This window comes from Haematobia irritans, chromosome 4 (genome assembly GCF_050003625.1).
Source record: "Haematobia irritans isolate KBUSLIRL chromosome 4, ASM5000362v1, whole genome shotgun sequence".
Classification (NCBI taxonomy): domain Eukaryota; kingdom Metazoa; phylum Arthropoda; class Insecta; order Diptera; family Muscidae; genus Haematobia; species Haematobia irritans.
The window spans coordinates 76,573,571-76,598,873 of record NC_134400.1 but is presented as its reverse complement, the minus strand read 5'-3'; the positions used below and the strand labels follow the sequence as shown (position 1 = coordinate 76,598,873).

The window sequence follows — 25,303 nt, the reverse complement described above, 5'->3', positions numbered from 1 at the left end:
ATTAACTAAAAGTACCTATTACATATGGGCACTTCTAGTTTTAACCGTTGAACCTTCTCGATTATTTTCTTCTGTTGAACCAACCAGATTGTTCCAAAAACATTAGCAGACTGCTTAAGTTAACGGTTTCCAGGTCCGCTAGTAATCTGAAGCTATATGCCCCTAAAATTTGCTTACGCCTTACACAAAATGAGGGCACTCACACAAGAGGTGTTTTATTGATTCCTTTTCCTCCGCATCATGACAGCTCATAGTTTTTGCAAAATCGCCTATCAGGCAGCGACCCGTTATAGCAGATATCAGGACTGATATCTGGCGTCTCGAGAACACTAGCATATCTAGTGTGCGGTTTAAGTTTAAATGGGGCCATATTTGCTTGGTGTCGTTACAACCCTTACAATTCTCCCATCGAACATTTGCCTTCATGACAGCCTTCTCACGCAGTAAGAGCTTGCAGGTAGCCAGAGGTACACCAACAGATTCTAGTTCCCCTGGAATATGTAAGGTAGTTCCTAGCCTTGCTAGCTCATCTGCTTCGCAGTTCCCCGGTATGTTCCTGTGGCCAGGCACCCATATTAGGTGAATATTGTGCTGCTCAGCCATCTCATTGAGAGATTTGCGGCAGTCGATGGCCGTTTTTGAGTTGAGGAACACAGAGTCCAAGGATTTTATTGCAGGTTGACTGTCTGAGTATATATAAATGTCAATATTGCTTGGAGCATTACTTCTCCGCCAATTCACCACTTCTCTTATTGCTAATATTTCAGCCTGAAAAACACTACAGTGATCAGGTAATCTTTTCGCTATTCGAAGTTCCAGATCTTTAGAATATACTCCGAAACCCACTTGGCCATCCAATTTGGAGCCATCAGTGTAGAAATCTATATATCTGTTATTCCCCGGGGTCCGTGTACACCACGCCTCACTGTTGGGAATTAGAGTCTCAAACTTTTTGTCGAAAAGTTGACTCGCCAAAGTGTAATCCACTACGTTAGGCACATCTGGCATTATTTTGAGGACCGAACTGTGACCGTAACTTTTTTCCGACCACAGCGATAGCTCGCGCAACCGCACAGCCGTTGCTGCAGCTGACTGTTTGGCCAAAATGTCTAAAGGCAATAGATGCAGTATGACATTAAGGGAGTTTGTTCCTGTCTTGCTGAATGCACCTGAGATACACAAGCACGCCATACGCTGAACTTTGTCTAAACTTGTCGGCTGGTGAAGTGCCGGCCACCAGACTACAACACCATATAGCATTATAGGTCTAACCACTGCCGTGTATAGCCAACGTACAATTTTTGGTTTTAGTCCCCACTTTTTCCCTATTGCCTTTTTGCACGAGTATAAAGCTACCGTTGCTTTCCTTGCCCTTTTTTCAATATTAAGCTTAAAATAACGCCAAGGTATTTTGCACACTCCCTAAAGGGAATTTCAATACCCCCTAAGGAAATAGGCCTAACCGTGGGAGTTTTGCGATCTTTGCAGTACATGACTATTTCTGTCTTTGCAGGATTTACCCCAAGACCATTATCTTTCGCCCATTTCTCAGTCATCCGGAGGGCTCTGTGTATAATATCTCTAACTGTTGATTGGAATTTTCCCCTGACTGCTAGCGCCACATCATCTGCGTATGCCACCACTTGTATCCTTTCTTTTTCTAGGGAAACCAGAAGGTCGTTTATAGCAACATTCCAAAGAAGAGGTGATAGAACTCCTCCTTGAGGAGTGCCTCTGTTCACATACCTTTGTATGTTTGCTTGTCCTAGTGTGGCTGAAATGCGTCTCTTCCTTAGAAGTTCGTCTAACAGCCTAAGTATACCTGGATCAACATTCAGAGTTGTCAGTCCATTTAATATCGAGCTCGGATGGACGTTATTGAACGCCCCTTCGATGTCTAGAAATGCCACGATTGTGTATTCTTTGACAGATAGTGAGCTTTCAATAAAGCTGACTAGTTCATGTAATGCGGTCTCAGTAGACCTGCCTTTCGAGTATGCATGTTGTCGTTTCGAGAGCAAACTTGAATCGACGCTAGTTCTAAGATAAATATCTATCATCCTCTCCAGAGTCTTAAGTAGGAATGATGATAAGCTGATTGGTCGGAAATCCTTCGCATTCGAGTGAGAGGCTTTTCCCGCTTTAGGTATGAAAACGACTTTTGATTCTCTCCACTTTCGTGGAATATATGCTAAGTTGATACATCCTATATATATCGCCGACAACCAGGGGATAATTCTGTCAGCCATCGCTTGTAACTCCGCCGGAGTAATTCCATCAGGTCCGGGGGATTTGAATGATCCAAAGCTATTTAACGCCCATTTTATTCTAGATTCTGATACAATTTCCTCGATAGGAAACGACCGCTGAGCCACTGTGGCACCGCCAGTGCAGGGTACAACCGTCTGATTTCCGGGAAAATGTGTGTACAATAGTACCTCCAGCGTCTCCTCACTGGACGTTGTCCAATTGCCCTCCGATGTTTTAATGAAACCTGGAACGGAGCTCGTGGATGCTAGCACCTTCCGTAGTCTGGAAGCCTCGGACGTATTCTCAATGCTGCTGCAGTAATCATTCCAAGAGTTATGCTGAGCCTTTCTCAGTTCTCGCTTGTATCCTCTCAGATTCTTCTTGTAAGTGTCCCAATCCACAGGAGCTCTGGTGGACTTTGCTTTGTTAAAGAGCTTCCTGCACGATTTCCTCATATTACCTAACTCCGTAGACCACCATGGTGGTCGATTTTTCCCCCTTGGCATCCCTTTAGGGCATGCAGCTTTCAGTGAAATGTTGAAGGCCTTAGTAATCCTCTCCACTGTGTGTTCGATAACTTGCACAGTGCTCATATTTGTCTCTGGTATTTCCGGTATCATCATATTGAACGATTCCCTATACCTATTCCAGTCAGCTTTCCTAACATTTGGCGGAAATATGGTCTTGGTGGTATGAACATCAAATTTGAAACTGATGTAGCGATGATCTGAGAAGCTGTGTTCACTTAAAACATGCCACTCAGATATCATTTCATTCAAGGCCGTAGCCAGGATTTTAATTCGGGGGGGAGGGGGTTCAACTTAAAAAAAAAATATTCATATAATCTCATGTGTAGAAAATTTTATTTATGCATAGGTATGTATACAATATTTATACCCTGCGCCACACTGTGGAACAGGGTATTATAAGTTAGTGAGACGAGATAGACACATGGTGTCTTTGGCAATAATGCTCAGGGTGGGTCCCTGAGTCGATATAACCATGTCCGTCTGTCCGTCCGTCCGTCTGTCTGTGAACACATTTTTGTGATCGAAGTCTAGGTCGCAATTTAAGTTCAATCGCCTTCAAATTTGGCACATGTTCCTAGTTTGGGTCAGAATAGATCCCTATTGATTTTGGAAGAAATCGGTTCAGATTTAGATATAGCTCCCATATATATCTTTCGCCCGATATGCACTAATATGGACCCAGCAGCCAGAGTTTTATACCGATTTTCGTGAAATTTTGTACAAACATAACACTTAGACGTATAGTCAAGTGTGCAAAATTTGATTGAAATCGGTTCAGATGTAGATATAGCTCCCATATATATATTTCGTCCGATATGGACTTATATCGCCCCAGAAGCCAGATTTTTGGCCGAATTTTGTTGAAATTTTGCACAGGGAGTAGATTTAGCATTGTAGCTATGCGTGCCAAATTTGGTTGAAATCGATTCAGATTTAGATATAGCTCCCATATATATCTTTCGTCCGATATGGACTAATATGGTCCTAGAAGCCAGAGTTTTGGTCCAATCTGTTTGAAATTTTGCACTAGGAGTAAAATTAGTAGTGCAGTTAAGTGTGAAAAATTGAATTGAAATCGGTTCAGATTTAGATATAGCTCCCATATATATCTTTCGCCCGATATGGACTAATATGGTTCTAATAGCTAGAGTTTTGGCCCAATTTGGTTGAAATTTTGCACAGGGAGTAGAATTAGCATTGAAGGTATGCGTGCTCAATTTGGTTGAAATCGGTTCAGATTTAGATATAGCTCCCATATATATGTTTTTCTGATTTCGACAAAAAAGGTCAAAATACCAATATTTTCCTTGTAAAATCGCCACTGCTTAGTTGAAAAGTTGTAAAAATGACTGTAATTTTCCTAAAATTTTAATACATATATATCGAGCGATAAATCATAAATAAACTTTTGCGAAGTTTCCTTAAAATTGCTTCAGATTTAAATGCTTCCCATATTTATACCCTGCGCCACACTGTGGAACAGGGTATTATAAGTTAGTGCATATGTTTGTAACACCCAGAAGGAGACGAGATAGACACATTGTGTCTTTGGCAATAATGATCAGGGTGGGTCCCTGAGTCGATATAACCATGTCCGCCTGTCCGTCTGTTCGTCTGTCCGTCCGTTACCTTTTGTGTAGACATTTTTGAGTCGATATCAGATTTACGGTACAATAGCTTTGACAAAATATTTTAATATTTTGAGAAAGTCTTTATCAACCTTATTTGCTAATAGTCTTTTACAAATATGGCAAAACAGACATGTTCATGTGGGAAGAAAATCTCGATTTTGTAAAAGACACAGTCAAAAACAGGATTTTATTGAACTTCAAGAATGTTTTAGTTGAAAAAAGAATGCGATTCTATATTATCGATTTTTTATTTCGGTAGAAAATGTTGTCAAAATTTTATTTCTATATAGAATTTTTGCAAAATTTTATTTTTATAGAAAATTTTGTGAAAATTTTATTTCAATTGAAAATTTTATAAAAATTTTATTTCTATAGGAAATTTTTGCAAAATTTTATTTCTATAGAAAAAATTTTGCAATTTTTTTTTCTATAGAATTTTTTGCAAAATTTTATTTATATAGAAAAGTTTGTCAAAATGTTATTTTCTTTAAAATTCAGTCTCTTGACAATAATCTTCCAGTGAAATTTTTGTTGAAATTTAGTAAAAAGTACCTCTCCGCTCAAAAAATACCTTTTTGTACTTTCTTAAAAATTGTATTTTCCATCCCTGAGTAACTGGCAAAGTTACCAAAATTTTTAAAAGAATATGCACGTTTGGATATATCTCTTTATTGCACTCTCCAAGTGCTTCCATCGCTGAATTAGGCAGATTCTTTTCGCAGGTTTTGCGCCATTTCATTTACATATGTGTGTTTGGCTGTTTCGTTGTTGTTGCTATGGCCAAACAAAGCGAGCCATGTTCACAAAAAGAACAACAAACACACATAAAAAGCAGAAATACATTTTCCAAAAATGAAATTTGTGGTGCGAGAACAAAAACAATTTTTTTTTTTTCGAACGTCTTTTCAACTAGTATTCTATGATTTGTGCATGTTTTATAGGTAAGCGTTTTTCAAAATAAAACCTCCAGCTTTTCTTCAACATCTTCGATAAGATTTTTTTATGCAGCTAAAAATATATATATATATATTTTTTTATATAAAAATATTCATGCATTTCAGGGGGGGGTTTGATCCCCCTCACCCCCCCCCCCTGAATACGGCCTTGATTTCATTCAGTTCTTGCGAGGCCAAGGTGATGTCCAAAAACCTCTTGCCTGTTTTTAGTGACAAAGGTTGGGGCATCTCCCTTGTTGCAAACTACCAGATTAGTACGCAAAATAAACTCTATTAGCGACTCTCCCCTTGCATTAGTATCACTACTTCCCCATATACTATGATGCGCATTCGCATCGCATCCCATAATGAGTTTCGTCTTTGTTTTCAGTGACTCCTCAACTAAGGTCTTAACGGCACATGAAGGCATCTCCCTGTCATGTCCCATATAGACTGAAGATACCCAATATTTGCATTTGGCTATTTCTAAATTGGCAACGACAGTGTCTGCATTGCACATTGAAGGAAGCAGAAACAAGTTAAGCTCGTTTTTAGCAATTATAAAGGCTCGAATTACATCATTACCAGTATACTGCAATAGTTTGAACCCCGGAGTACTTAATTCACATATTTTGTTTCTATAAACATATGGTTCTTGAATAAGAACTATGTCTATGTCCCCTTTCATCAGGAGAACTTTTAAGGCAGCACATGCAGCCTTACAATGATGAAGATTTATCTGGAGGATCCGTAGGACCATCGAGATTTTCAACAACCGTCACATCAGCCGCTTCAATCGAGTCATCAAGAATGTCCTCTTCAGAGATATCGGTGACTCTCGCAATAACCATAGGTTCAACTTTGGTGAGTTCTGAGGCAGTAGAAGCCTCCTCACGCATACGGTATCTATCCATGTCTTCAACTTTGGTATCTCGACTTCGCAAGAGGATCCGCTTACTTCTGATTCAGACAGAGGCTTGTCCATTTCTGAATCCTTTAGCTGATCGTTTTTATACACCTTCATTTGGATATAATGAAAGCCATATCATACACGGCCCTGAGACTTTGCTAGATGTGGCAAAGACTGAGTGTTCAATATAAACACTGCATGCCGTCTTGGCCCATCCACTTCATCCAAACGGCCAACCTTCCAATCAGCTGTTGGAAGATCTGGATTGCATTGTTTCAGTCTATTTAAAATAGATTCAGGGCCAGGAGGGTTTGCAGGTATCCACGCATGTGCTCTTGGTCTAGCCGGTATGTCTTTCTTCTCGACTAACTCTAGAGCAGCTCCTTCCCAAACTTCACCAATTAGTATCAGAGCAGCTTTAAAACATTCTATAGACCTCTGGTCCTCAAATGCGACTAGCTTAAATCGTCCTTGATACCAACCAGCCTCTTGGTGTCGAGGATCTGGGCTGGGAAACTTTTCCAGCACCTGTGAGTAGACGCCAGACAAAGCATTCTCAATTTCCCCCCATTTTTGCTTTGGTACCATACCGTCCAATGCTCCTTTATTTATGATAGCCATCACAAGGCTGTCTTTAGCAACTGAGGCAAACGATCGTTGATCCCTTTTGGAGGATGGCAGCTCATCCGGTGATCGTTCCCTTTTAATTTTAAGGAATCGCTTTGTTTAGCCGACAACGTGCTTGGGTCGACTGATCCTTATTTCTTTAGGATAAACAAAGCATTTCTGCGTTCCTTGAATCTCTTTCGTGAGGGATTACCTCCTTTTGATGCCGTTACCTTGGAAAAGGTTCGACTTGTCAAATTGTCGCCACCTGTCGACCCGTCTACAGGTCGACTAATTGGGCCTAACTCTTGGTCATTGCCCAAATTTATAACTCCAGTCGATACCCGTCCACTGGGCCCTGAAGTTAGCAACCCAGTGGATGTCTTTGAATTTCTCTGCATGGTGGCCTAATATCCCACCACACTTGAAATTCGTAGTAGGTACTTATTACGATGATTTTATCCGCTATTAAAAAACACGTCCGTTCCGTGCGACGGTTGAAATGAAATTTCAGCTTGGAATTTTTATTGTTTCTTGCATTTTTTACTAAAAAATGGCTTTACACCTTAATTTTCGTCCATCTTCATTGTTTGTGTTTATGTTTCTTCTTATTTCTTCATGTTGTTATCATAATTGTTCGTGCAGTGTGAGGGTAAAACTTGAACGAACACACAACAAATAGGCGAACCTCTGTCTTAGTGTTTATCCGACCGTCTAAGGTCCGCTTTATCGATCCCATAAACATGCAGCAGTATCGATTATGGCTTTGGACTTAACTTATAATGTGCACAATATATGGGATATGTTCGACACGAGCACTGTCGTCCGGAATAACTGATAATATAAAGCGCATAAAACTAGAAGTGTCCATATGTAACAGGCACTTTTAGTTAAAGTGGTATCACAAGGGACTGAATAGTCTAATGCGCTTTACAGATTATCAGTTATTCCGGACGACGGTGCTCGTGTCGAATATATCCCATATATTGTGCACATTATAAGTTAAGTCCGAAGGCATAATCGATACTGCTGCATGTTTATGGGATTGATAACACATTTACCGATTATTTAGTCATCGCCGACAAGTCGTATCGATCCAACACACTGTAAGATTCTTTACAAACACCGACATTCCGTCCGGAATAACTGATAGTCTGTAAAGCGCATAATGTGCTTAATGCGCTTTACAGATTATCAGTTATTCCGGACGGAATAACTGATATTTTGTAAAGCGCATTAACGAAAAACTGAAGTTTCCTCTATAGTGTGAACGTGTATCCGACCCTATATTTTTACGCTTGCGATGTTATTTAGACATCGATGCATATATTTGTATGTTCATCTCTTTCGTTTTTGTAAGTCACGCCAAGGTTTGCACTGCAGCCAACATTTGAAATACAGCTTTCGCTGAATTCTACTGGAGTAGTCAATCTAAAACTTTTTCTTGTGAAAAATAAATTGCTAAAATAACTAATTGTATTTAAAAGATACGTTTTAAGCTGATACTAGCTACCACTGTTTATTTCTAATATATACTGAAATTGAGGATTAATTCAGTGAAAAGAATACATTCCACTTATACATTGCGAACATGGATAACGCTTTGAACTCTGAGGAGCTATTACAAATGTTATTTAAACCATAAACATTCATAGCGGCACACTGATGGTAAATATCGTAAGCAATATTATAGGAAATTCAAAAATTCATAAATTTTGTTTCGCAGACTTAAGGCCAATACTAACGCTGATCACAATCGAGACAATTATAAAGGTAATTTCCCGCTTGCTTGGAGTTTTGTCAAACGATTGCTTTCTTCCACAAAATAAAATGAGCGGCCGTGGCAGTCGTAAGAGGGGCAGACCGCCAAAGACACCTAATGAAAGGGCTGGAAGTAAATTCAATTATCAATTGTTGAAGAAACCGAAATATTTAAGCAAAAACAGTGACTCCCAAAGTACGCCGTCTGCATCGAGGGCTTCCTCCCCACAAGAAAGTGATGGTAGTCGCAATAACAGAAAGACGCCGAACAGAAATCGTGGACGTGGACGTAAATCTAATGCTAGCTCTTCGTATTCAAACAGAAAAAGTAAGTTGAATATTACAAACTTTTATCATGCATGAATATTTAAAATATGGAGTACCTAAAAAACTAAAGTAATGTGTTTTAAAAAATTGTGTTTTCTAAAAGTCGGTAAAATTTGTTTGACCAATATAAGTAGAAATAGACAATGGACTTAATTAGCATATTATCCAACGCATGTACTTATATAACATATGATATGTACTTAAAGCTTCATTTGTATTTTACTATTTTCAAAATACGAGAAGTAATCATTCAAACTTAAAACACTGCGTGTAAATATATTATAGTCCTATCATCAGGTATATTAAGTATGTATGGTGACTTCGACATTTGAAAATTATAAAATATATGAAAAATTACTACCCAATATAATAGCGTACTAAATTAATCGAGGAAACTGTGATTTGCGTTGAATCGTTGGATACAAATATATTCTGTACATGCAAATATATTCTGTACATGCAAAATACTATGCAAAGCTAATGTATGTGGTGCGAAAGTGGTAACATTTTTGAGTTGCAGTTAAATTGGATAATTTTTATATTCACCGTATATTATCTGTTGATACTCTCAGAATTGCCATAGAAATATTTGCATATTTTCATTTTGATTCGATTTACATTTTTTTCGTTAAAAGTCGAGCAGTTGAATTGAATAGATCGAAAGTCGAAAAGTAAAATTTTAAATTTTTTGTATCTAACATTTTGCAATATCGGTGCTGTAAAAGCAACTCGTAAATGGCTAATTAAAATTTTTATCCAAAATTTGTTTGAGATTCCCAAACGGTTTGCGTCGTTTGATTCTAATAAAGTTGCATTTCCTACAAAAATGAAGAGAGAAGCACAACTAACAACATTAAAATGCTGTGTTACAACAACGATGGTTTTTCGAAAAAATATTGCAAATAATTTCAATTGAATATATATATGATGTAGACTCGTTATGCTGGTACTACTTAAAAAGTCGAAACTCTTGAAGTCACAAATCGCAAAAGTCAAAAGTGGACTATTTCAAACTTTTAATTATTCGGGAGGAGAAACATCGACTTCTCAAATTGGAAAATTTTTGGAAATATGAGGAGAATGAAAACTCACAAACGGTACGTGATTTAAATCAATCAATACAACCTACGTTAGTTGCGTTCCGTAAATATTTAAGTCTATAGTCGTAAAGAAGTCGTACTTAAGAAAAATTATAATTAATTATACGGACGCTGTTATGCTACTTCTCCATTCCCTATTATGTCAGTTCTGAGAAAACTGCGACTCAAAATTGAGATTATGTTTTTTTCAAAAAGTGGCTAATAATCTTAATGTATTTTATTCTTTCTCCGAATTCACGCCGCAATGCCATTTATGTATCCCAATAATACAAAAACATTACAACTGATCTTACATTATAAAATAAGGCACAAAAGCAAAAAATTAAATAGTATTTATAACTTATTAGCCAAAAATTAGATAAAATCAACAAATTATAATAAAAGCAAATTAAATAATCAAAAAATAATATTAAATAAAACCATTTAACGGTAAGCCAACTGAAAAAAATGAATGTATACATAAATATAAATAATGTAATATTCAAAGTTTCGAAATTATGCTTTGAATTCTGAAATAATAAACAATAAAAAAGATTTGGTTCAGATTCATATTCAAAATTTGAATGCTGCTTCTAATATTTAAACGGCGCCCTATTGATACCGAGTATTGGGAAAAATAACGGAAAAAATATATCTATAATGAACAATATAAAAGAATAATAAAATTGGTTGTATGACAGTAATTTATATCAGTTGAACCAAATCAGATATGTTTGCTTATAACTTAAAAATCGAATAAAACCACAGAGGTTTTTGGGGACGGCACTAAGTTCGTACGTTCACGGTTATTTTTCTTTAATAATAATTGTTAATGTAAAGTGGTTACCCGAGTAAAAACTGAGAGATCTAATTTGATGCAATTAGATATGAGTAGATCGGAAAAATGGTAAGATCTAATCATATCTAATTACTATGGAATTAGATCTGGTCAGATCTCAATATTGGCCTAGATCGATGTATTAGATATGGTTATATCTATCCCTGTATATAGTTGGATCTAAAGTTAGATCTCGTCATATGTGAAATTATATATAATTATATGTAATTCTGTCTCATCATATCAAGGTGAATCTGCTTAGATCTAAAGTGGCCAATTTTGAGATCTAATCATATCTAATTAGATCCCCCAATTTTCACACGGGTAGACAATTCTATTCAAACTACAAAAAACTCCAACCGTTCGTTTTCGTGTCCGTTTTTAAATCTAAAAGAGTAAAAGCTTAAAATAAGAAAAGATAAACATTTTTCTTGTCTTTGCAAAACTGAATATAACTTTGAATGATAAATTCAATAAGTTTCTTCAATTAAAAAATTTAAAGTAATCCGTGGAACAAACAATATGATTAATATTAAAAAGAATATAAAAACAAATAAATTGTGCTTAAAAAAATTGGAAATAAACAGCACATTCAATATGAATATGAAACTACCTAGGAGTAATTCAACATTACCAACTTAGGCATGAGACTCATAATATATTATCATAGCATAATATATAAAAATAAACGTAGACATAACGCCACATTAGGGATGAGACAATACATGCAGTATAACATAAAATTAACATTTGACATATAACCTCACCGAAATTATTACCATTTGGCATAAATAATATAAAAAATTATATATTTATAATTTAGAATATTACTAGTTTAATAAAATATCGAGTGTAGTTAAACATAAATAGCACAAATTTCAGTTTTTGTGAGTATCTTCCTAATGTACATTTCGTTTGCCATAAATAAAGGGTTATGTTTTCTAACGTCAATAAAAATCCAACATTAAATTAATTCAAAATCATATTTTGATTATAGGCTATGAATCCGAATACCATTACGGTTCTGATTTTGGAGATTCTACTGATAAAAGCGATGACGAAGACATTCTTGTGTCAAACTCCGAAGAAGATAGTATTGATGGCGGAAATGAGAGTGAATCCGAATTTTCAGTTTGCAGTTTCACACAGACTGGTATAGGAAGACCTCCGCGTCCCCCTAGCCCTGATCCAGTTTGGCTTCAAGATAGAGACTACGAAGAGTTATTGCTACCAGAATCATCTAATGATTTACTAATAGATAGTGTCCAAATAATGAAGGCTTTAAGTGTGTACGAAGTCCTTAGAAGATTTCGGCACTTAGTTCGTTTGTCTCCTTTCCGTTTCGAAGACTTCTGCGCAGCATTAGTGTGTGAAGAACAAAGTGCTTTACTCACCGACATTCACATAATGCTCTTGAAGGCTATTTTGCGCGAAGAGGATGTACAAGGCACTCACTTTAGCCCCCTGGATCAAAAAGATACGGTGAATATAAGTTTGTATTTAATTGATCCCATAACATGGCCGGAAGTTTTGAGAAGTTATGTGGAGAGCGACGATTTATTTGACCGTGAAGTTTTTAATATATTGTCCAAAGGAGAATACCCATATACAGGAGTTCAGGATCGTATTCTAGTGCTACAATTTCTTTCCGATCAATTTTTAGCAACGAATGCTATTCGAGACGTTATGCTCCAAGAAGGACCAATCCACTACGACGATCACTGTCGTGTTTGCCATCGTCTAGGAGATTTACTTTGCTGCGAAACATGTCCTGCTGTTTATCATTTAGAGTGTGTTGAACCTCCAATGTTAGATGTCCCCACGGAAGACTGGCAGTGTGGAATTTGTAAAGCTCATAAAGTGAGCGGCGTTATGGATTGTATATTATCGCAAGAAAAACAGGGCGTACTAATAAGACACGATACTCTAGGGTTAGATAGACACGGAAGAAAATATTGGTTCATAGCACGGAGAATATTTATCGAAGATCAATCGTGCGAAAAAGTATGGTACTACAGCACCGCTTCGAAATTTGAGTTGCTTTTAAATGCGCTGGATGGTGATGATTTGGAAAATCGACTTTATTCTCAATTAATTGAGTTAAAAGATGATATTATACGGCAATTAAAAATAACAGAGACACTTACTAATGAACAAAAACAAAATAAAAAGTCTTATCTTGATATTGAGATAGAAAACATAAACACTAATAAAGAAGTGCAAAGCAGCAACGTTGACAGTGGTGATGATATAGTGGAGTCCACCACCACATTATTAGACGGCAAGGTTCTTACCAGACAAAAATCTCAACAAGCTAATAGTATACAATATTTCAAACTGGGAATGGAAAATACATTCAAAACATATGTCAACCAGTACACATCAAACCCGATAGCATTAAATAAACCACAACGAAATGAAGAAAGGGACAAACGGAGGCACTTATCTCACAAATTTTCTCTTACTACTGCATCTGAATTTAAATGGATGGGAGTGACAATGGGAAGCGTGGACAACATTATTGTTACCTTACGTCAGACATTGTTATCCTTTGAGCAAAATATATCATCTCCCTTCCTTAATCCTAACTGGATTAATTTGAAAAAGCTGTGGAATTCGGCAGTGCTGTCTTGTCGGTCGGCTGCCGATTTTTCTATTGTTATGCTGCTATTTCAAGCATCTGTGAAGAATGTGGTGTTTGCAAACGTATGGCACGAACAATTGGGGCACACATCTTTGCGCCGTATAACAGCAGCAGAACGCGAAGAACGAAAAAAAATTGAAAAACGAGAAAAAAGAGAACGTGACGATGAAGAAGAAAGGTACCGTTTAGCATTTAATTACATTAAATATACACTTGGCTTGAAGCACCAGGTTTGGAAACAGAAAGGAGAAGAATATAGAGTACATGGTCAATGGGGATGGATGTGGTTGTCATCAAGTCGTCGATGTGGCCGCATGCGCCGTTCCACATTACGTGGGCAGGCTATGCTTCCTTATAAAATGAATGTCCATTATTCAACGGGTTCCGGTGTGAGCGAAATTGTGACGGTTGATCCGCGCACCTATAAATTTATTTTGCAATGCGAGAAAAACTCTATTCAAGGAAACAATTACAACTATTTGCAGAACTATAGACATGTTAAAGTACATACCGTCGATAATAAACGAATAGGAATAATAAACGTTTCGAAATCACTCTCTGCGCCTGGTAGATTGTTATATCCAAAGATAGCAAAAAAAAGTTGTCTGGATGATCTTTTGTCGCGCCGTATTCAATTAAAAGAAGCCGAAGAACAGCTATCTTTGAAAACTGAAGAACCTGAACTTACGCCATCAAAAGAAATATCATCTTCAAACAAGTCCATTGTTAGTACAAGACCTTCTTTGCTAGAGAAAAGGTTGCTTCGACTAGTCGATTCGCAAAAAACTGGTGTGTCCCAAAATAATAGTGTGAACTTGGATCTAGTTAACTCATTGGCTAAAAAGATTCAAAGTGTACGATTGCAATTCAGCCAATTAAATAGATTTGCTAAACAATATCGCTGTTATACGAAAGAATGTAATACCAACTCAAATGCGGTATCTCAAATAACTCAAAATACATGTTATTCCCCACTTTGTCTACAAAAGGCGCGGGCTAAGAAAGAACTTTTATTATTACTTCGGAAGGCACATACAGCTGGAAATGGTTCTAAAGAGACAGTTGCTGCCATTCTTGGTGCAGTGAAAAAACCATCTATTCTTGAACAAAAGTTAACGGAAGGTAAAAAGGACAACTTATGTTCAATAGACGATGATGATTATAAATGGTTTGACGATACACCAATGGATTTAACAATGGATTGGGAACAAGCATGTAGTGTATCTATTCCATTTGATGAAAACTTGTTAGAAAATTGCTTTGCCACCACTGAGATAGAAGATTCGTTAGCGCAAAGTATAAAATCAGAAATAGATGCAACGGAAAAAAGTTCTAGTGCTTTTGGGGTTGAAGACAAAATTGACTTCATCGACAACATGGACGTGTGTAGCAATGTTGAAATTGAAAGTTCGGAGACTACAAATGATGAATCGTTGACAGCTGCTGTTAATCCATGTGCAGTCGACGATGGCATAGACTATCAACAAGCGAAGAAAAATAAAAAAAATGTTAAATCAAGATCTAAGACCTACATAGGTACTAAAGATGTTCTGGATCAAACTCTGATCATGGATGTGAATCAAAAGAAGCAAAATCGTAGATTCCCAATACATCAACGAATCCAAAAGCGAGAGGACACAACAAAGATTGAAAAAGAATTTTACTGTAATGGAAAGGAGCGTGTTTACTCTACATGCTCAACACGTGGTCGTATATATCTCTACCATGACATAGCACAATATTTTGCAATCCATCAATTAAAATGTGAGGACATAACTTTAGTGAAGCCTAAGAAAAACATCGCGTACTCAAAATTTCCACTCATATCCAGTTTTTTAACTCACAAGCTCAAAAAGAGCTTACTCATTTTGCCCCGGTATGAATTACTACGCATAGCAAGAGTTGGAGGAAAAATTCCTGCTAGTGGTTTCCACCAGTTAGCAAAAAATAACCAACTAGCTTGGCCATACCCTTGTTCCAGACCACTTTTTAAAACTTGTTGGTCTTATAGGACATCTAATGTTACAACTCTGTCAGCCATAGCTCTCCAACTGCGTATACTTTGGTGTTGTCTGCGGTGGGATGACATGATTACAAAAGCTCCTTCGGCAGATGGTAAACAACAATTGAATACGGAAACTGAGATTGTTACTCTTGAACTTTTGAAATTGAAGAATTTTGGAAGATATGGGGAAAAAACACAATACCTTAGACGAAAAGTTGTAATACCATTAGAAATGCCAAAAACTATCAGAGGTAATTTATAGCAAACTAGTATTTTAAGAATTATTGACTGATATATTTTTTATAACAGAAGTAACTTCTATAAGATCGGGACTACGTAAAAGAAAGCGCGCTGAATCACCACAACCTACAGAGCCTCAAGTTTCTGAAGAATGGGTAGATGAAGACAAATTGGAATTATGGGAAATCAAATTTATTGGGGAGAAGATGGAGAAAAACAAGATAATGACAACTACTAGGTCTATAACACAACAAAGGCAAGGTGATGTATCTTCAACGGCAAATGGATCTACATCCGGTAATGGTGGGTTTAATAGAAGTTCTGCACTTTGTAAAGCGACTGAAGAATCAAAAGATAAAAGTGAAACAATAAAAATCCAAAGAGTTTTGGCAAATCCGCAAAAAAAATCCTGCACTGAGTTGACAAGAACTTCTCAAAGTAAGTTTTTCTTCACAAAAGTAATGAAGCATTTAATGTGTTATTACATTTTTCTAGATAAGGGACAAATCATAGGCAGTCGCCGTGTAATTGTGAAGAATCCAGACGGTACGACAAGAATCATACAACAAACTGTCGCATCGTCTCCAACAACAAGAGCGAATGTTTTCGTTGCGGCGACTTCGTCAACAACGAACACATCTATGACCTCCTCTCCCTCGACAAATTACATTCAAAGCTCCATCCAACATAACCAACTTAACTCGAATCCGCAATCAAGCAGTACCATAAATTCACATACACCTCAACAGCATAAGGTTCAAATAATAAGAGGCCCAGATGGTAAGGTTAGTGTAAGAGGACTCAGTCCAGGCCAGCAGTTAATTCAAATGCCCGATGGTAAATTACACGTTCTTACAACGACAAGTTCATCGTCGTCCGGCGCTCAAGCAGCAGCAACATCACCTGGAGGTCAAAGTAAGTTTTAATTCTTAAATTAAAAATATATTTTTTTTAAATAATGCCGATTATATTTCTACGAGGACACGTTAATGTATCGCTTCTGGTTGAGGTGTAGACTTTTTTGATCTGATCATATTCATGCTTGTTCTTGATATCTTTGACTTTTACAACTTATGAAACGTTGGGCGAAGAAGATTTCCGATTCTTCCGCATTTACCCTCCTTGTTAGACCCATTCTGTAGGGCTTTGTAATGAGAGATCCTTGTACAAAAAAAGCTCTTGATTTCAATTATGAAAATCGAAAACTAAACATCACACATATTCTTATTGGAGCCAGCGAAATAACACTACACTCGTCAGGTCGCTTTATTGCAATAAATCTATCACTCACGATTACCAGTTGTAAATATAAATGCATTTTTCTCCAAATGCACATCGATTGAAAGAAGAAGAAAAAGGAGCTTAGTGTAAGATATTTTATTAAAAAATAAAATTGTGTTGGTTTTTCAATTAGGTCTTTACTTCCACAGACTGACTTCTCCATACTACGATCTTTCCCTCAAGCGCTCAAACTATTCAATTTCATTTCAATTAAATGTTTAATTGGGAACGAACAATTTCCAATCACGTTTACAATTCTATATTGTTTCCGAATTGATTAAGAAATAACAGAATCAGTTAATTTTAAATAATTAATTATTTAATTAATTGAATCAGTTTCCAAACTCAATTAGTTGTTTAATTGCATTATGAATTTCTATCATAATTTTTTGTGTGAAGGATGAAAAGAAGGAAAAATGAACATCTAAATATTAAATTAAAAATTTAATTGATTCAACAATTAATTTTTTAATTGGATCAATTAATTTTTTAATTGACTTTCAATTAATTTTTTTATTGATACTATCATTTCTGTGATTGAAGACATTTCAATTAAAAAATTAATTGGATCAATTAATTTCATGATTGAATCAGAAAAAATGTGTTTCAGGCAGGCAATTCAAAATCATTCAAAATTTTGTAAATCATTCATGATTCCAACATCACCGGTCAGCCTTTGTGGTGCAATGGTTAGCAAACACCAAAAAGTTTTCCAGCGGTGGATTATACCCTCTCAGTAGTGCTGGTGAGTGTAGCTTCTCTAGGTGGTTTCACCGCAATGGAACGTCGTTCGAACTCGGCTATAAAAAGGAGGCCCCTTTTCATTGAACTAAAACATAGAATCAGTGTTTAAATTTTGTTCAAATATGAGCTGAAAAAAAAACAAAAACGATTATTTTATCAAGATTCAATATACCGAGGCTTCTATGCTATATGATCAAAAAATGTAAAATGTACATACAATGGACAATCGTGATTCTTATCATATCAATATCAATATATTACGACTTACACCATGATAATTAACAAATAAAAATATTTATACTTCTTCCAGCTTCTTTAAACAAAAAGTTGCCTGTCAAGACGATTTCGCAACCGACAAATGTACCTTTGGTGAAACATGTGACTGTTAAGCAAATACCCAAGAATTCTTCCACTAATGTGCCTGCTGTGCAAAAGGTATGTAATAAAATAGGATTTATCCAAATTACAATCTATTCCCATATTTCAGATTGTGTCGACTGCAGTTAGGACAGGAACTAAAATTACTAATACAATTTTAAGTCAAAACACAACCTCACCGGCTATTCAAAAAGTTGTTTCCAATGTGCTGTCTACATCTCCTGCTACTAATACTAAGATTATTGGCAATAACCAAGGATTGCAACAATTGATAGTGCAACCTGGACAAAAGTTATTGGTGGGTCAGAATGTTCAAGGTCAGAAAGTAATTATACAACCAACTCAGCAAGCAACGACACATCTGGGAGGTATTTCACAATCGACGACACAATCCGGCAGCAATCAGCAACAAATTGTAACGAACCAAGCATCCGCTAGCTCTCAATCGACCAATTCGGAACCACAGCCCGCTCAAAAAGTAATACAGCAGATTGTTAACACTAGCAATGTCCAGCAACAAATAGTGGTGGGAGGACAGCGTATAATTCTCAGTCCCGGTCAAACAATTGTCACACAGCGATCTATGCCATCCCAAAGTGCTACAGTCATACAAACACCAAGCAATCAAAAATCGACTGCATCTTCAACAAATCTGGTACAAACTGGGCACACAACAAAAGTTATTAAACAGGTTGTTGTTCAACAGCAACAGCCTCAAATTACTCAAAATACACATGATATACAAGGTGGTATAATTCCTTTGAAGGCACCTGCCCATAGCAGTTCTGCGTCGTCAGTCGCTGCAACATCTAACGTTGCAAGTAATCAGCAGCAAATTATAGTGCAAAATTCAACTTTAGCTCAACAATTGGCACAAGGAAAGTTGCAAGTAGCTACAATAAACGGACAACAAGTTATAATAAAACCCTTAGGAAACAATCAAGCGCAAATTGTGGCACATATAAAGACGCAAAGTGATGGCAATGCACATATTGTTACAAATTCCCCGATAGAAAGCCATGCCTCTCCAACCAAAATATTGCCGGTTTCGCAGACCCATCAAAACCCACACGTAATTGTTCGAAACTAAATTTTTATATATTTTTTTTATCTGTTTACTTTTGGTATACTTAGGAAACCCAGTCTCAGACACAAGTCATTTCAAATCAACAATTTCCGTCAAATCAAACAATGTCTATAGAAGAAAGTCTTTTGCAAGGACAGCCTCCTGGAACTGTCATCAAATGTGTAACAGCTCAAGTAATACAAACCGAACAGGGGCCGCGTATTGTTTTGCAAGGTCTTGTTGGAAACGATTTCACCCAGCAACAGCTAGCATTGGTACAACAACAGGTGAAACAGCAATTATTAAAAGGTAAGCACTGACAAACAGTACCTTAAAATTTAGCAACATGCAAATTACCAACCAGTCAAATTGTATTGACTGGTTGATAATTTAGTCTCCCATAGAACACCACTCAATTCTGATACACATGAACTAAATTTATCTCTAAGTGTTTCCAGTTCTTACCATTTAGTTAGGTTGTATCAGTGCCCTTCAACAAATCCATGTCGATTTCACTTGGATTTCAATGCAGCCAATTGCCAGTGCATATGTTGTTTATTAGTTAAAAGTAAACGGTCAATTAAAACATTACTTTTCTGTGTATTTTTTTTCGAGTTCTTAAATTTAAATAATTAAGGGCACTGAGGACCACATTCCACACAAATTTTTAGTTAATGTTGTATCATAATGGGGTGAATAGTCTGAGCCTGAAACCAAAGCGGGTTGTTTTTTTAAGTGTCCCAATTCACGTAACTGCGAGCTTTATTGGTCTCAGCGTGGGTTTAAAATCCATATATGCACTACATCTCATATTAAGAATGTAAAGAATTAGCATGCGAGCATATTGTCCATATTATAGCAGATAAGTATTATTGTACTTGCTATTCCTTATTTATTATTACTTTTAAAACAATGATGAACAATGAAAAGAAATTGAAAATAATTGTTGAGTTTAATGCTTTATTAGAACTAAGTAAAATCAAGAAGATACAGAGTTGATGTAAATGTAACGAATATACGGTTTAAAAAACAGTAGTGATCTAGAGTGAAAGTAGTAATTAGGCAAAAAGTAATAGCTAATATACGTTATAATTTTCACATTCAATTCACAACAATAATAATCTAACATTAATACATGGACAATATTACCAAAACAAAAAAAAAATAAACAGATTTTTAGTATGTGCACATAAGAAAGATGGAAAAGAAGTAGTATTTTTTATATTGCATTTGGCAATCGATTTACTAGAGATTTAATGCCATAGAATGACATTTATTGGTTTTATGCACCCTTCTTTCATTTCATTTTTTTTTTTGTATTTTTTTGAGTCTTTCATTCAGTTTCTTTTGTCTATGTTGTGTGGCTTGACAAGTGGAAAAAGGCAGTTGTCGACTTTGCGAACATTTTAAGGTACAAAATTGATTCCATTTCTGTTTAACGAACTGTCCATAGGAGTTCGGTATAACCGCGTTGGACTGTTTAGAACTTTTCAAAAGCCAAGACCAAAATAAAAAAATCTCATTACCCCTACCGTATCTACCGTATCGCATTGACAGTGTCCAAAGAGGAAAGTACATCATTCTAGGCATACATTCGGCCTGAAGTAAGTAGCGTAATAGAAGCAAATTATCGCCTAATATGTAATCGGCAGAGAATGAAACCTACCCATTTTTGTCGGCGGCTGCTGACACTAAATTTTTATCTCCGGCGGCGTCTTGACGGCAAAGTCGATATAAAATTAGTATACAGTTTTACGAATGAGATTAGTTGTACAACCACAATCAAATTTGCATTTCATTAACATTTTCTGTGCTAAATTTTTTGCAGAATTAATATAGCAGCTTCATATTCATTAATTGTGGGCGAAAGGCGAACACATTTTGCATATTCAGCGGCGGAGTCGACTGGCAATAAATGCTTGGCGACGGTTGAAATCGGCGGTATGACTCGGCGGCTTCATTCTCTGGTAATCAGTTATTCGTAGTTGTACCAATTTTTGAAGATTAACCACTTATTTTGAAGAATAACCACTCGAGGTATCCAAATCTCGAAAATAAATACTTCTGTCACCGATTCTGACGGACCAATGCTGTAAGATGAAAACTTCTTGAATATGAAGTTATAAAATAGTATAGTAATGGACTGAATAGTCTAAGTAAGCCTGGGGGCTAATCACGGCATTCGATATCGAGAACTTTTGATCGAAATCTAAATTTTTCGCATCACGGGAGTCGATATCGAGTTTTTTTGATCGACAATTTTTTCGATTGGTAAATTGCAATCGTAAACATTTTCACTTGTTTTTTACATTGTTTTCGCCATATAGGAATAGTAAATATATTAGTTTTAGTTCGAATTGTTGCTAATTTTTAGTAAATTTACATATAATGAACATATTTTGAATATTTAGGACTAATGCAATTCCAATAAAAGTTAAACAAAAATTGGTCCCAGACGAGTTCGAGAGCGAGCATCCTAGCTTGGCAAAGAACCAGATATAAAGTGCACATGCTAGATCGATATCCAAGCGATTGTGATTAACCAATTACCGTACCATTCCGTGACAACATAACGCTTCTGGACCACCTTGTAAGAATAGTGAATGATGAAGGCTTCCACTGGCAAAAAGTTTTAAGACGGCAGACAATTGCAAAGCGATAGAATTGACGTTGACATGCCACAAAAATTATTTTCCATTTGAACGACTCCTTCGTCAGCCGAAATCGTACATTGAACCTCCAAAGGTGACTTTCTAACAGTGCACACCATTTCAAACCCATGTACTTACACCAATAACAATGTGCACTTTTATTCCTTATTTGTCGCCGAATTATTTTATATTCATCTTATCCTCCAATTAGGAAGGAATTCGGAGGAATGTAAAAAGAGATATGGGCCCATAAGATATAATGCAATACAATTTACTTTTTACTTTGAAATCTTCAAAAACATTTGTTTTTCTACATTCTATTTTATGCCGCTAACTTAATTTTGTTCCGATTCGTTTTTTGCTGTTGGCAATGCTAGAGAAATTGCATCAAATTTCGATCGAACGACGTGATCCAAACTTTTAATCGTATCGACAATTTTTTCGATGCGGTTATGAATTCGATATCGAATGCCGTGATTAGCCCCTGAAATAAAGGGCTGTCACTATACATAACTTACCGAACTGAGGAAACGGAGAATTGAAGTAAGGAGACATTTAAGACACAATTCTCTTTTAAGTTCTGAATACTTGATACTAGGACACAAATTTGAATTGAAAAATTTTCAGTTTTTTTCTGTCAGGGTCATTTAAACATTTTTAAACGACACCTTAACTTTCCAAAGATATCCATTTTTAAAACAAATCACTTAACTGTAAGTGCAAAACGACTTCATTTAAAATTTTATCCACTTTAGACAAGGAAAAAACTTTAAATCAGAGAAATACGTTTTTATTTGAACTTTAACAAGTACAATTTACGCAATTAATAAAAGTAAAACGCATTATATTAAATTTACTATAGAAATATTAAAAAAATCATTGTTGTAGTCACAGAATCCGGAATTCCATCGGATAATCATCTTGACTAATGATTTCATCAACCTTCGGTGCCTGCGTCAATAAGCAAAATTGTCCTATCTGAAGCTCAGAAAACCAAGGAGGTATTGTTGAGAAGCACCTACATCCTCAAAGTACGACTGTTTGGTTATCTAGACAACGTTTGCTTTTAACAATTACGTGCCACACAAGCAACCAAACCGTTGCTATTTTGCAGGAAACGTTTCCGGAAACCAAGATATTGCGATAAAAAAATAAAAGTTATTTTCCATCTGCAACTTTGTGTATATATTACGAATAGTTTTTTATATAAAGTGGTGTATTTCAAGTAGTTTTAACGTGCTATACATGGTCCTATCCAAGCATATATTATTACATATGGGAGATATAATTAGATATTACACTATATATGATGAGATCTGCGATTATATCTAACCAGATCTAGCGCCATATATAGCATATCTGTGCAGATCTAATTATGTCTGAACCAATATCTGAATAGATCCAATTAGATAAAATTTTATATTATTAGATAGGATTAGATCCTCCAATTTTTACACGGGAATAATAAAAGATTCAATGCATAGTGCCGTTCATTACGATATTGGACATAATGTCCGTGTCGTTTCATTTTGTATATGATGGATGTTTTTGTTTTCTTTATGTAGGTATCCAAGCCTTTTCCGTCATCAAATTTAATATTTTTTTTTTAATTTTGCAATCAAAATTCGCCAATTTAACATGTTGTTCGAAAATTGTTAATTGGCCATTTATGCGAAACTTAACCTCATTCTAAAGAAATTGCGCAGTCTTAATATTATAATACCGACGGAGATAAAGTAACGTTAGCCCATTCTGTACTTATGTCATATAGTATTTATATGGTGCTGGGGCTTATGTGGGAACTAAAAGTTCTTTCAAAATTTATTCTCTTGTTTTATTCTCTTGTTTGTTTCTTCCGCTTTCTTCGAGGCAGACGATGTAGAAAAAAACTATGATCAATTTTCGTCGTTGTTCTTAAGGAGTTCTCTTAAATAATTATCAGCTAGTTGTCTCTGTTTCTTTTTTTAACATGAAAGCGCCAGGTACCTTATCTTTTATAAAGCTTTTACTGCTCAAATCCTTATTAATCATTAAATCCGAAATGTACACAGAAAAAAATTTCACGAAAAATTTTCCAATTAAAATTTTAATTTAGTATTAAAAAATATTCAATTAAAAATTTAATTGATTCAACAAATTTTTTAATTGAAACAAAAATCAATAACAAAAATTAATAGTATCAATTATTTTTTAATTGGATCAATTAATTTTTAATTGGCCTTCAATTAATTTTTTAATTGATAGTATCATTTCTGTGATTGAAGACATTTCAATTAAAAAATTAATTGGATCAATTAATTTCGTGATTGAACCATAAAATTTTTTTTTTGTGTGTATATGAAAATTAATTTGTTGCAAGATAATGGAAATAAAGAACTTATGTCCTAAGACAAATTGCTATTCAATTAGAGAGAGCGATTTTAGCTTTAATAAAGAGTGGACGTGTTTTTGTTTTGCTCCGTGTTGTCATCCAATTTGATCGATTTTTTGTGCAATTTTGCTGTCCCGGCGTTGCTGTGCGGTTGATCAACTAGATTCCATCCAGTTTGTGTTTTTTTTTGTTCTATTGGCGTCTGTCTATCAACAAATCAACAAATAATTTAACTTGTTATAACATTGGCATAATAAGCTATACACACATACAATCAAACATAGAAACAAAAAAGAAATAATGGAAAAACAAATTGAGAGTGAGTACCACTAACACCAACTTCTCTCTGAAATACAGAAGTCTAGTAACGATTTACACGAAGAGCTTATGGAAAAGCTAACAGCATCTGCCAAAAGGGAGAGAGAAGAATCACTCATCGTGGACAACAACAAAAAAGCACGACGATTGACAAATTTCATGTCTTAAGAGATCTGGCTGGATCAAATACGATCAATGATAAAAGAGAGCCAACGGAGTCTGGTTGATTACCTTAATAAGAGATCGGATGAAACTGAATCGAAAGTTCTAAATAAATATGATACACATATACAACAACTCGGTGAGTGTATGTAAAAGTTGGAAGAGAGGATCTCAGTGCTGGAGAAAGAGAATGCGGAATTAAAATGCATACGTGATCAGCATAATGATGTGAAAATACACATAGAGAAGCAAAACAATTTATCTGTTGCTTGCGACTTACGCATCAATGGGATACCGTATGTACGAACAGAAAACCTTTGCAAAACATTCGAAAGTACCTTAACGTTTTAAATATTCCCACACCAATGTACAAAGCGATCTATCGGATTTCTAACAAACGTAACGGAAATCGTAGGGATACAAAGATAATAATAAAACTGCTCACACCCTACGATAAAAACTCCGTACTGCGTATGCATCACATTGGTTTTGACACCAACCAACCAATATATATCAATGAGAACCTCACATCTTTAAACTTTAAAATCCTCCAGTCAGCAATCAAGATAAAAAAAC

The 25,303-nt window shown here is 35.8% G+C and overlaps 1 protein-coding gene across 6 annotated transcripts in view; it reads left to right on the top strand.

Annotated features, from left to right (window-relative positions):
• Window positions 1-8,260: 8,260 nt before the first annotated feature.
• The window catches only part of E(bx) (nucleosome-remodeling factor subunit NURF301 E(bx)), a 154,798-nt gene continuing 137,755 nt past the window's right edge, over window positions 8,261-25,303 (top strand). For 5 of the 6 annotated variants that reach the window (XM_075304065.1, XM_075304063.1, XM_075304064.1 and 2 more), the window contains exons 1-8: window positions 8,261-8,530; window positions 8,589-8,951; window positions 11,865-15,767; window positions 15,826-16,194; window positions 16,252-16,671; window positions 18,092-18,216; window positions 18,269-19,231; window positions 19,294-19,534. In XM_075304065.1, coding sequence (XP_075160180.1) covers window positions 8,693-8,951; window positions 11,865-15,767; window positions 15,826-16,194; window positions 16,252-16,671; window positions 18,092-18,216; window positions 18,269-19,231; window positions 19,294-19,534 — 6,280 coding nt within the window. In that variant the 5' untranslated portion in view covers window positions 8,261-8,530; window positions 8,589-8,692. The remainder of the gene's footprint in view (window positions 8,531-8,588; window positions 8,952-11,864; window positions 15,768-15,825; window positions 16,195-16,251; window positions 16,672-18,091; window positions 18,217-18,268; window positions 19,232-19,293; window positions 19,535-25,303) is intronic. The other variant, XM_075304066.1, reaches the window with a different exon arrangement.